This window comes from Schistocerca piceifrons, chromosome 11 (assembly GCF_021461385.2).
Source record: "Schistocerca piceifrons isolate TAMUIC-IGC-003096 chromosome 11, iqSchPice1.1, whole genome shotgun sequence".
Taxonomy (NCBI): domain Eukaryota; kingdom Metazoa; phylum Arthropoda; class Insecta; order Orthoptera; family Acrididae; genus Schistocerca; species Schistocerca piceifrons.
Genome location: NC_060148.1, coordinates 39,483,082 through 39,495,500, shown reverse-complemented (window position 1 = coordinate 39,495,500; position 12,419 = coordinate 39,483,082). Strand labels below are relative to the sequence as shown.

At 44.8% G+C, this 12,419-nt stretch overlaps 1 protein-coding gene across 2 annotated transcripts in view; it reads left to right on the top strand.

Annotated features, from left to right (window-relative positions):
• LOC124720100 (zinc finger protein 234-like) overlaps window positions 1-11,566 on the top strand; it is an 88,522-nt gene extending 76,956 nt beyond the window's left edge. For both annotated transcript variants that reach the window (XM_047245392.1, XM_047245393.1), the window contains exon 10: window positions 9,901-11,566. In XM_047245392.1, the coding sequence (XP_047101348.1) occupies window positions 9,901-10,588 (688 nt within the window). In that variant the 3' untranslated portion in view covers window positions 10,589-11,566. The remainder of the gene's footprint in view (window positions 1-9,900) is intronic.
• Window positions 11,567-12,419: the final 853 nt, after the last annotated feature.

Below are 12,419 nucleotides of genomic sequence, written 5' to 3'. Positions count from 1 at the left end.
TGAATGAGCTGTGAGAAACCATTGAGGCATCCAGTGTGGCTGTCACACCAGCAAAACTGACAGCAGCAGTTTGGCCAACAGTTTAGCAGCATCGACGTCGTTTGGCTACTAATGGGGTTCACTTTAAACACACAAAATGACCCCCCCCCCCCCCCCCCCCATGCAAGAATTGTAATGGTACACTACGTGATCAAACGTATCCGGACACTTGGCTGAAAATGACTTACAAGTTCATGATGCCCTCCATCGGTGATGCCAGAATTCAATATGGTGTTGGCCCACCGTTGGCCTCGATGACAGCTTCCACTCTTGCTGGCATACGTTCAATCTGGTGCTGGAAGGTCTCCTGGGGAATGTCAGATGTCAGCCCATTCTTCACGGAGTGCTGCACTGAGGAGAGGTATCAATGTTGGTCAGTGAGGCCTGGTACGGTATTGGCGTTCTGAAACATCCCAAAGGTGTTCTGTAGGATTTAGGTCGGGACTCTGTGCAGGCACTCCATTACAGGGATGTTATTGTTGTGTAACCACTCCACCACAGGTCGTGAATTATGAAGAGGTGCTCGATTGTGTTGAAAGATGCAGTGGCCATCCCCGAATAGCTCTTCAACTGTGGGAAGAAAGAAGGTGCTGTGGTAGTGCCATGAAAAACAACAAGGGGTGCAAGCTCCCTCCATGAAAAACACGACCACACCATAACACCACCGCCTTCGAATTTTACTGTTGGCACTACAAACTGTGGCAGATGTTCACCGGGCATTCACCATACCCACACCCTGCCATTGGATCACCACATTGTGTACCGTGATTTGTCCCTCCACACAGCATTTTTCCACTGTTCAATCATCCAATGTTTACGCTCCTTACACCATGCGAGGCGTCGTTTGGCATTTACTGGCGTGATGTGTGGCTTATGAGCAGCTGCTCGGCCGTGAAATCAAAGTTTTCTCACCTCCCGCCTAACTGACATAGTACTTGCTGTGCATCCTGATGCAGTTTGGAATTCCTGTGTTATGAGCTGGATAGATGTCTGCCTATTACACGTTACGACCCTCTTCAACTGTCGGCAGTCTCCGTCAGTCAGCAGATGAGGTCGGCCTGTACGCTTTTGTGCTCTGCCTGTCCCTTCACATTTCCACTTCACTATGAAGTCGGAACAGTGGACCTAGTGATGTTTAGGACTGTGGGAATCTCGCATACAGATGTACGACACAAGTGACATCCAATCACGTGTCCACGTTCGAAGTGTGTGATTCTGTGGAGTGCCCCATTCTGCTCTCACGATATGTAATGACTACTGGGGTCGCTGATACAGAGTACTCCTGGCAGTAGGTGGCAGCACAATGTACCTAATATGAAAAATGTGTTTTTTTGGGGTGTCTGGATACTTTTGATCACATAGTGTATGTCCTTTTGATCTGCTAATACTGACTGTCAACCAGTGTCTGTTTTTTCTGAACCCTCTGTATGTAGCATGTTGTTCGCATGGTACTGATAAACACAGATTGAATTTTTAAAACATAGAATTGGCGAAGTGTCATTGTTTTCTCGTCAGTAGTTAATGGTTTTCTGTGAGTGCATTGTAGGTGATCTGTAACCACTGTGTAAACAGTGATTCAAGAACTAGCAAACTTGTTACTTGCCTATTGGTTGCATTTAACTGCTCCCCTGATGCCTATGAGTCTCTGACAAACATCATACAAGCACCTAAGACCAGGTGGGCAGACAAATTAAGTAAATATTAATTAACCCCTACTTATAATGTTCCTATATGAGTATATTCTGTAGATTGTGTCGAGCAACATTGTCAGACTTGACTTCATTGGTTGGATACTGGGAGTATACTGATGACTAAACAATGGAGCAGCCCATTTTAGACTACTGCTCAAGAGTGGAGGACCTGTACCAAATGGGACTAAAAGTTAGTCCCATATATATACCAAATGGGACTAAAGTCTTTTCCCCCAACATTTGAGGCTTTAATGAAACAAATTGGTTACATGTGTATCGTTCAAAGTATTTTCCATTGCTGGCAACTACTTTCTCCCATCTTTTGGGCAGTGTACGAATCCTGCGTCGAAAAAATTGTTCATCTTTTGAAGCGATCCACGAATCGATCCAATTTCCGACTTTTTCGTGAGATCGGAAGTGTTGGTCAGCCAGACCGTGCACTATTGATCTAAACAGGTGATAGTCAAGAGGGAGCAATGTGTGGAGAATACGGCGGGTGGGGTAGGACTTCCCATTTTAACGTTTCCAACTACGTTTTGACCTCTTTCGCAATGTGAGGTTGAGTGTTGTCCTGCTGCAAAATCACTTTATCGTGCCTCTCGCTGTATTGCGGCCATTTGTCTTTTAATGCTCTGCTCAAACGCTTAATTGCGTTCGATAACGAGCACCTGTGATTGTTTCACTCAGTTTTAACACCTCATAGTACACCAAGCCGAGCTGGTCCCACCAAATGCAGGGCATGATGTTGGAGCCGTGAATATTCGGTTTGGCTGTCAACGTGGAAGCATGGCCGGGATATCCCCATGATTTTTTGCATTTAGGGTTATCATAATGAACCCGTTTTCCATCCCCGGTAACAATGTGATGCAGAAATCCCTTCCGTTTTTGCTCTGAAGCAACTGTTCACAAACACACAAATGCCGTTCAACTTCTCTTGGTTTCAGCTCACATGGGACCCAAGTCCTCCTTTCAGAATTATGCCCATAGCCTTGAGACGTTTTGAAATGTCTTGCTGTGTCACTCCCACTAATCGTGCCAATTCTTCTTGAGTTTAACGTGAGTCTTCACTCAGCAATGTCTCCAATTCTGCGTCATCGAACACATTCTCTCTTCCACCACTATGCCGGTCTAAGACATTAAAATCACCGTTCTTGAAGTGTTGAAACCACTCAGTACACATTCTTTCACTAATAGCGTCCTTAACATACGTATCGGAGAGTATTCAATGAGACTCAGCAGCTGTTTTCTTCATACTGAAACAAAACAGTAACACCTCCCGCAAATTACGAGAATTGGGCCCGTAAACTGACATCTGCAATCAAGAACAACTTTATGATGCAGACGCAAATCAACTAATGTTTGAATGAGGTTATGTTGACCGAGGTCCAAGCTAACTGCCTGGCGTCTGCGATCTGTTTCTTTCGACCGCTACGTTGTCGCCACCTATCGGCAAACGGCGGAAACAAAGTTGTACACCTTGTAGAAATATACCACAACTCCATACATCTTGCTCCTATTGGCCTGTTAAAAGATAAAACAATTCCAGTGCGCAAAAAGGAATTTAATTGGTTATTCTCTTGCTATATGTGAATGTCATAGAGACCCTGATACTCGCTATAGTTTACAGCGGTTTGCAGAGAGAGATTCGATCGCGTGGACTCGGATTTCCGGTCGATAGAAAACTGTCACATCATAGTACTGGGCGCGAAGGTTTATTATATGGTGCTTGATTCTGTACTATTAGAATGATTATTTGTTTACAATAACAGGGTGTATACAAACCGGGACATCCGGGAAAAACCCGGGATTTTTTTCATCCGGGAGAGAACGGGAAAAACCCGGGAATTTTTTTAGAATTCCGCGGTTTTTTTTAGAATTCCGCGATTTTTTGTTTTAGTTTTCGGTAAATTTTTGTTATTTTGACTGGTAAGAAATATTCAAACAAAGGATAGTACTGTACCCCACTACTGCAGAATAATACTGCAACAATAAAACCTGAACGAGAGAAAAAAACTAAAATAAAAATTAAGGTGCAAAGGAAATGCGCCATGTACAACAACAAAACACAGTGCTCACACAAGCATCTGCCAGCAGCAAAATGTGTCAAAGGCTTTAGGAAGACTATGCAATGCTTCATAACAACAAATTGCCTCCGATGAGCGTAACGTCATAACTGTTTACATTGTATTCGTGTGAGCAGTTGCATGCGGGCCCATACGCATGCGCAGTTGAGTCGCGTATTTGTAGTACGTTCTCCCACTTCTGGCTACAAAAGTGTGGCTGTTATTAGCTGTATAAGCAGTAGCAAGATGCTACTCGGAAAAATTTTACTGTCGCGCGCAAGCTGCCATATTCGCTGGGAGCGATCCGGGGTATCTGCCCCGGGCGGCAATTTCAGTCAAACATCAATCGCCTTGCAGAACAATGAAGGTATTTTTGTCGGTTTGCTAAAGAAATGTGGTTTTTTTAATCTTTTCCGCTGAGGCAGTATATTTGTACGAAATGTTTAATTCCACACTATTGGCTAGTTTCAACTGTTCTCTGCATTTCAAAAGAGCATGTTTTCGTCTTCTTGCAAGTATGGCATTATGTCATAACCAAGAATGAAATAATACAGTACTGGTACTCCAAGAAAATTTACAACCGAATGTGGACGTCCGAATGTGCACTTTAAACTGAATTATGGACGTTATTATGGTCCACGAAGTTCCGATGCTCTTGGAATATCCTCTGATGTCTTGTTTCTTTTATGACGTAACGTAAGATCTTTCAATGTTTTACACGTACGAACATACGGGCTTCTTGCGTCATCGTAGCTGCGCGAACGGTGTGAAACCTGTTATCTGGCGCCCTCTGGCAACTGCTGAAACGGACCTCTTTCTAACAGGTCGCGGGAAAATATCGCGAATGATTGATTGAAAAGCGTTACTTTCAAAGTAAATTTCCTTTTACCCAAGATGAGCTATGTGCGATGAATTTCTTTAATCACAGAGCGTTTGACTCTCATTTAAAAGTCAGCTCTTGAGGATGACGATTTAGAAAAATTTCGAGCCCAGAAGATCAGACATGTATGTCTTTGTTAAAAATTTTAGTGGCACATTCGTGTGATGTATCTTAAAGTGTAACACGCGCAAAGATGATCAACGCTATACCTGAAAGTTTAGCTTCTGTTGCAGCTTATTAATCGTTGATACCAATATTGTATGTGAAAGCTTTTCTTTTCTTGTAGCAACACTATGTATATTAATTTAAACCATTTACTTTTCCTATTTGTGTGTACGCGCTACTTAACAGTGATAATGCTATTGGCTGACGACATGACGTGTCGTGTGCTTTGAATATCCGCTGTATCGGCTGGCGAGATCACGTGACGTGAGCTACGACTGGCTTACAAAAGCACGTTTCAATCTCGACAAATTGATAAGTTTTACAGTTCCGAGGAGAAGTATACTGTTACTTAACACGGAAAAAGTGTATTTTCACTCGGGGGGAAAGTGTGTTTTTAACCGGGGAATCCGGGATTTTCTTTTCCTTGTCCACGTATACACCCTGAACAGGCGCGGCTCGTGGTTTCTATACTGGGGAAGGCTGCGGCATTTATCAATCGGAGCCAATATAGACCTCAGGTTACGTTACAGATTAGTCTGACATAAACAACTAAGAATTCAGGGGGAGGGCAGATCACTCTCTACCCATAATTTTACGTACTGTATCTTCTATAATCAGGTATTAATTTATTAAATATCATTAGAAGTTGACTTCGAGTTAAAATATTTGGTTAATGTTTTTATACGTCATCATTACATTTTCTGACGCTTTGCTGCAAATCATATGGAAAGACGCGTTTCGGAGAGATCTTTAATGCGATGAATGTTAACTTTGCGGCTGCTTAATATTTTTGGTGTTTTCAGTTCTAAATATAAGGCGTTTATTGTAGTTTACCTCCAAAGCTCGAAGTTAAATGTTTTTCGCTGGAATTATGTTTTTTGACCTTTGCGTGAAAATACTTTAAGTCAGTGATACCAGTTTCATTCCAGGCACTATCAGTACTATTTGTACGAAGACAGGTGAAACAGAAAAATGCATTTTTCGCTTCACAACCATTCAGCTGCATCGTACATTGCTCTATTAAAACTGCGTTTGTATCCTTGCCTAGATTTGCACTGTTTCTGTTCTTGATTGATCGTTAGATCGGGTCTGTGTGCACCAAGTTCTTTCACTTGCATCCTATGGCCGTGTTCCAAGTTTTTACCTATTAAATTGCACACTGAATTCACATTGCGTTGGTTTCACACTCGCGGTATGTCGCAGATATTCACAAGCAAGTAAAACTCACTAAAATCTTGCAAAATACACTCCGAAAAAGAAACTTGCTAATATCACGATATCAACAAAAGCAGTCAGCATCAGCAAGCAAGGAAAGTAAAGTAATGGGACAAATTTCGCGCGCTTTGTCCTCTAATCACTTATGAAACTCTCGCTAGATGGCAGTACTGATACGGTTAGAGAGCCTGTGGTTACGGTCGTTTAGTGCACTCTGGCGGGATATTTGCAAACGTATTGTAAATGTGGATAAAATAGCCAATGGTAGAAAAAAAACAACTATGTAAAACATTATCAAAACAATAATACTAAACGTCGATTAATGACGCATCGAAGCGTAGTAGAGATGTGCAGAGACAGAGATTGGATAGCGAAGTTTCGGCCACTCTGCATTCCTTTATTACATAGATAGTGGAACGTGAAAAACGTGTGGTGGTTGGTATGACACCCTTAGGCTGCAAGCTCTGAGCCAGGGGGGCGCAGAAAGCTATGCGCAGAAAGCAACGTGTTTTCTCAGTTGTGCGCATGACGTCACGGTGGAAGCAGCTGTGCCAAACAGTACACAGTTCGAATTGTGTGTGTTTTCTTGTGTTTTGTGTTTGAAGGAGTATTTTGATTGAGTTCTTTGTTCTGAGGTACTCAGTCAACAGCGGAAACATTCGGAATTCGGGAGTGTTAACGGTTTTTGCTGTAATGGATATTTGATTCGGAACTGAAATACTGAGCGATAGTGGACAGCGGGATCAACATTGTGTTCGCCAGCTCTACAGTTTATGGTTCGTCCTTTGAAATTCTTATTGGAGAATCTACAAGTGAGTGAGAAAATTAATTTTTGCAATGCCAGGCTGTGCTGTTATGGGCTGTTTTTCCTACAACCGGAGCACAAAGGGAACTGACGTAATGTATCACAGTTTCCCGCGTATTGAAACATTACAAAAACTATGGTTGTCGAAATGTTAAGGCAGTGTAAATGTTGCGCTTGCACGAATATGTTCTCGCCATTTCGCATAAACAGATTACTTAAGGTATTTACAGTCTGAATTGCTTAATTTGCCCCGAAAAAGAATGCTCAAGCCAGATGCAGTTCCTTCGTGCAATTTGCCGTGCAGTAGTGCGACTGTCAATGTGTCACCCGCAACAGAAGACAGAACCAAACGGTATAAGGAACGAGAACTACATAAGAGGTCTCTGGAAATTCTGGAAAAGCTGTCACCAAATAAGAAACATCATAATAAGAGCACATGTACAGATGACAGTTTTTTTTTTTCAGACACAGATAAAGTTACTTTGATGAATACTATAGCGGCTTCAGAACGCTGTTCAAACAAGTGTGTGCAACTTCGAGCTCTTAATTAAATTTATTTCAATGCGATTAAATGAATAGTTTCTGATTTATCTGAGCCGAGGTTTCGAATTTCAAGTGTGTGTCAGTGTGGTTGTGATCTGATATTTTACCGATGTGTGAGGCATAAGCTGCGAAAGAATATAACTCATCAGTTTTAACTGTAATATTTTAGCAGCAGAAAAGCAGTTTAGACATCTCGATTCTGGTATAAACAAAACCTTCCGCCAAAAACTTGACGTAAACACGCATGCCGTGTCGTCTGCTTCTGAGCGCTTGCTTCCACGCTGACGTCACTAGGCCAGCCAATAGCAGAGCAGAGCGCTTACTGCCCAACCTTATTATACCGTGCTCTGAGCCTTCGGGTCGCCCATAAAGAGCAGTACTATGTAGAAGCCACGCCCCCAAACAGCTACTACATGCAGCTTACGGACGTTCCAAGGCGCAGCCTAAACACTACTAACCGTTCGGAAAACATCTATCGATACAAACAGTTCAAAAAACGTTGACCGTCGTTATTTTAATCGGAATGGGAAATGTGCGAAATTCGTCCTGATAATTTAAATTTTGTAATATGTTCTTGCGAAATTTACTTTAACATACACTGCTGGCCACCGTAAATGCAACACTAAGAAAGACAAGAGGTAGCACAACAAAATTTATTTTGTAGATAACATGTTGACCAAGTATCAAATGATTACGTTTACAGACGTCTGTGACATGTGGTTCCTGCCAGAATCTGTAGCCAGAGTAGCCGCCATTGCTGGAGATCACCGCTGCCACACGTCTCGGCATTGAGTCAAAGAGACGTTGGATGTGTTCCTGGGGTACAGCAGCCCAAGCAGCTTCCACACGTTGCCAAAGATCATCTGGTGTGGCAGCTGGGGATGTAATCTGGGTCACTCGTTGAGCAACCGTGGACCACATGTTTTCTATCGGCGAAAGATCCGGAGAGCGAGCCGGCCAGGGAAGCACTTCAATCTGGTTATTGACGAAGAACCTTTGGACAATGCGTGCCACGTGTGGTCGCGCATTATCCTGTTGAAAAATGGAAATGTCGTGTGGCTAGGGCCTCCCGTCGGGTAGACCGTTCGCCTGGTGCAGGTCTTTCGATTTGACGCCACTTCGGCGGCCTGCGCGTCGATGGGGATGAAATGATGATGATTAGGACAACACAACACCCAGTCCCTGAGCGGAGAAAATCTCCGACCCAGCCGGGAATCGAACCCGGGCCCTTAAGATTGACAGTCTGTCACGCTGACCACTCGGCTACCGGGGCGGACGATTATCCTGTTGAAATATGGCTGTGCCCGAGCCCTGAAGGTAAGGAAGGACAACTGGCTCCAGCACCTCGGATATGTAGCGCCGGCTATTTAAAGTACCGGCAATGCGTACTAGAGGCGTGCGAGAGTAATATCCAATCCTGTTGAAATATGGCTGTGCCCGAGCCCTGAAGGTAAGGAAGGAGAACTGGCTCCAGCACCTCGGATATGTAGCGCCGGCTATTTAAAGTACCGGCAATGAGTACTACAGGCGTGCGAGAGTAATATCCAATACCGCCCCATACCTTAATGCCCGGTGCAAGACCAGTGTGGCGGTGCATAATGCAGCTGTCCGGCATCCTCTCTCCACGGTGTCTCCACACTCGAATCCGACCATCGTGGTGCTGCAGACAGAAGCGTGCCTCGTCAGTAAAGACAACGTCATTCCATTCTGCCGTCCACATCCGTCTGTCATCACACCATTGGCGACGGAGACGTCTGTGGTTCTGCGTCAATGGTAGACGAAGCAATGGACGTCTTGCGGACAGACCACTCTGCTGTAAACGGCGTCGAATGGTACGCGCAGGCACTGGATGATGCGTTACAGACGCAATGTGCTGTGCTATGGTTCGGGATGTCACTGAGCGATCCGTCACTGCCATGCGCACAATTTGCCTATCAGCACGTGCAGTGGTGCACCGAGGTGAATGCGATCGACCACGTCGGTCCGTCGTACCCTCCTGCATCCAACGGTCACATATCCGCATTACAGTTGTTTGGTTTCGTCCAACACGACTAGCCTTTTCTCTGTATGATGATCCACAATCTCGGTAAGCCACTATCCTTCCTCTGTCGAACTCGGATACTTGATCAAACGATGTTCGCTGTTGTCTACGAGGCATAACTGATCGTCTTGTGAAACAACCACAAGGTAAACACACGTGCCGAACGTACACTCGTCGAAATCGCCAAGCCTTAAGTGGCGCTATGAGGTGGCGCCACAGGCGCGCGTGATGTGCGTCTGCGCTGAAATTCTAATCAGTCGCATATCTCATCGCTGCAAACTCATGGTGTAAATTTCACTTGATTCGGATGCTTCCTTCAGGGTGTTGCATTTACGGTGGCCAGCAGTGTATATTATGGGGCGGCTCCGCCTCAGAGCCTTTAATTACGAGCCGCGCCTGACCCTGAATAAGAGGCAAGCACTGTGTTAAACAATTTCCTCTCTGTTTTTATTTCACAGGTGTCAACGGTTTTCTCTAGATGACCTGTCGGAAAGCTCGACCGACGAAGCTGCAGTGTGCAAATTCAGAAAGAAGGTGTGGGTACGGAATTCTTCTCACGACGGAAGAAGAAGAAGAAGAAAAAGATCGGACCGCGGCACTGTCTGTGGTAAATTCTTCGAGCTGTACTGCGATATATGCGGCAGAGGTTTCAGCCGGATCGGATATTTGAGGCGGCACGCGGCTACGCATTCCGAATCGAAGAGGTACTCCTGCGGCCAGTGCGGGAGGTCTTTCGGGCGCTCCGACAACTTGAGGGAGCACGAGCGGCTGCACGGGGGGGAGAGCTACGGCTGCGACGTGTGCGGCAGCGTGTTCTCGCAGCCGAGCCAGCTGAAGCGGCACGCGCGCCTGCACACGGGGGAGCGGCGCTTCCGCTGCGACGTCTGCGGCAAGGCGTTCCGCGAGCGCCGCTACCTGCGCGACCACCTGCGCGTCCACACGGGCGAGCGGCCGTTCGCCTGCCACGTGTGCGGTAAGTCGTTCACGCAGGCGGCGCACATGCGGGTGCACGCGCGCCTGCACACCGGCGACAGGCGGCACGGCTGCGACGTCTGCGGCAAGCTGTTCTTCCGCCGCACGCACCTCAAGCTGCACGCGCGCGTGCATGCGGGGCTCCGCCAGAGGCGGAGGAAGGCGCGACGCTAGAGGGCTGCTGTTCGCCATATTTTACCACAGCTTACGGATAATTACAGAAAAATCGTAAGGTACCGTCCTCTGCTGCTTGTTCAGAAGATCCAAATGTGTCAGTAAAAAAAAGTGTTACAAACTTCTGAATATTTCTAAAGCGTTTGTACGTTGCTGAGAGACGTTTGTAACGTGGCTGACTGTTTGGATTTTGTGTGCGAGATTTTGTTGTGAAGTGCGTGTTTTTTTATACTGCATAGTGTGTGGTTGAACGTAGTGTACCTATTGACAGGAATACTATCACTTCAAAAACTCCTTGTGTCTGGAGGTGTTTTTTCATAATTTGGACCGGTAGCAATGTAAAGGCTTTGCCCAGTAGCTGATGGTAGTATAGTATATATTTTGATTTTCATTACATTCGTGTCATTAAAATTGTGTTGTGCAAAGCCCAAGCAACAAGGGCCAACGGTTAAATATTTGGAAAGGGCGTGTCATTTGAAAAGTTGTAAAACAGTTATTTATTATTAAGTGGAACTAGTCCCAGAATTTACAGTGATGATAAAAATATATTGGTCAAAGTGGCGGGATTGCGCAACCTCAGATTGCCAATCGATGTGTGATTTAACTCACTCGATTGGCTTTGGTAATTTGCCACTCTCGAGGGTGTTGAGCGGTGGTGTGGATGATAGTGTGGTTGCAGAACAAAACATAAAATAGTATGTTTATTACAATTAATAAGGGTTTTATTACAAGAAACTATAATTTTTCAGTTTTCAGAGTGTTGGCTGTCATTGTAGCTTATTGAGAAATGCATGTGATGAGGTGGTTGTGAATAAGCCATGCTGCTTAAACGGCAACAGAAGTTTTATCCACCAACTTTGAGAGGGATATCGTGGTTGCACAATTTCAACAGAGACATATGCTACAGTGTGTATCTATGTGATATAGTAGATATACAGGGTCATTCAAAAAGAATACCACAACTTTAAAAATGTGTAATTTAATGAAAGAAACTTAATATAACCTTCTCTTATACATCATTACAAAGAGTATTTAAAAAGCTTTTTTTTTTTCACTCAAAAACAAGTTCAGAGATGTTCAATATGGCCCCCTCCAGACACTCGAGCAATATCAACCCGATACTCCAACTCGTTCCACACTCTGTAGCATATCAGGCGTAACAGTTTGGATAGCTGCTGTTATTTCTCGTTTCAAATCATCAATGGTGGCTGGGAGAGGTGGCCGAAACACCATATCCTTAACATACCCCCATAAGAAAAAATCGCAGGGGTAAGATCACGGCTTCTCGGAGGCCAGTCATGAAGTGCTCTGTCACGGGCTGCCTGGCGGCCGATCCATCGCCTCGGGATAAGGTTTCATAACTAACCTTTTTTGTAGGACTCTCCATACAGTTGATTGTGGCATTTGCAGCTCTCTGCTAGCTCTGCGAGTCGATTTTCCTGGGCTGCGAACAAATGCTTGCTGGATGCGTGCTACATTTTCATCACTCGTTCTCGGCCGTCCAGAACTTTTCCCTTTGCACAAACACCCATTCTCTGTAAACTGTTTATACCGACGTTTAATACACCACCTATCAGGAGGTTTAACACCATACTTCGTTCGAAATGCACGCCGAACAACTGTCGTCGATTCACTTCTGCCATATTCAATAACACAAAAAGCTTTCTGTTGAGCGGTCGCCATCTTAGCATCAACTGACGATGACGCCTAGTCAACAGCGCCTCAAGCGAACAAACGTACAGCTAAATGAAACTTTATAGCTCCCTTAATTTGCCGACAGATAGTGCTTCGCTCTACCTTTTGTCGTTGCAGAGTTTTAAATTCCTAAATT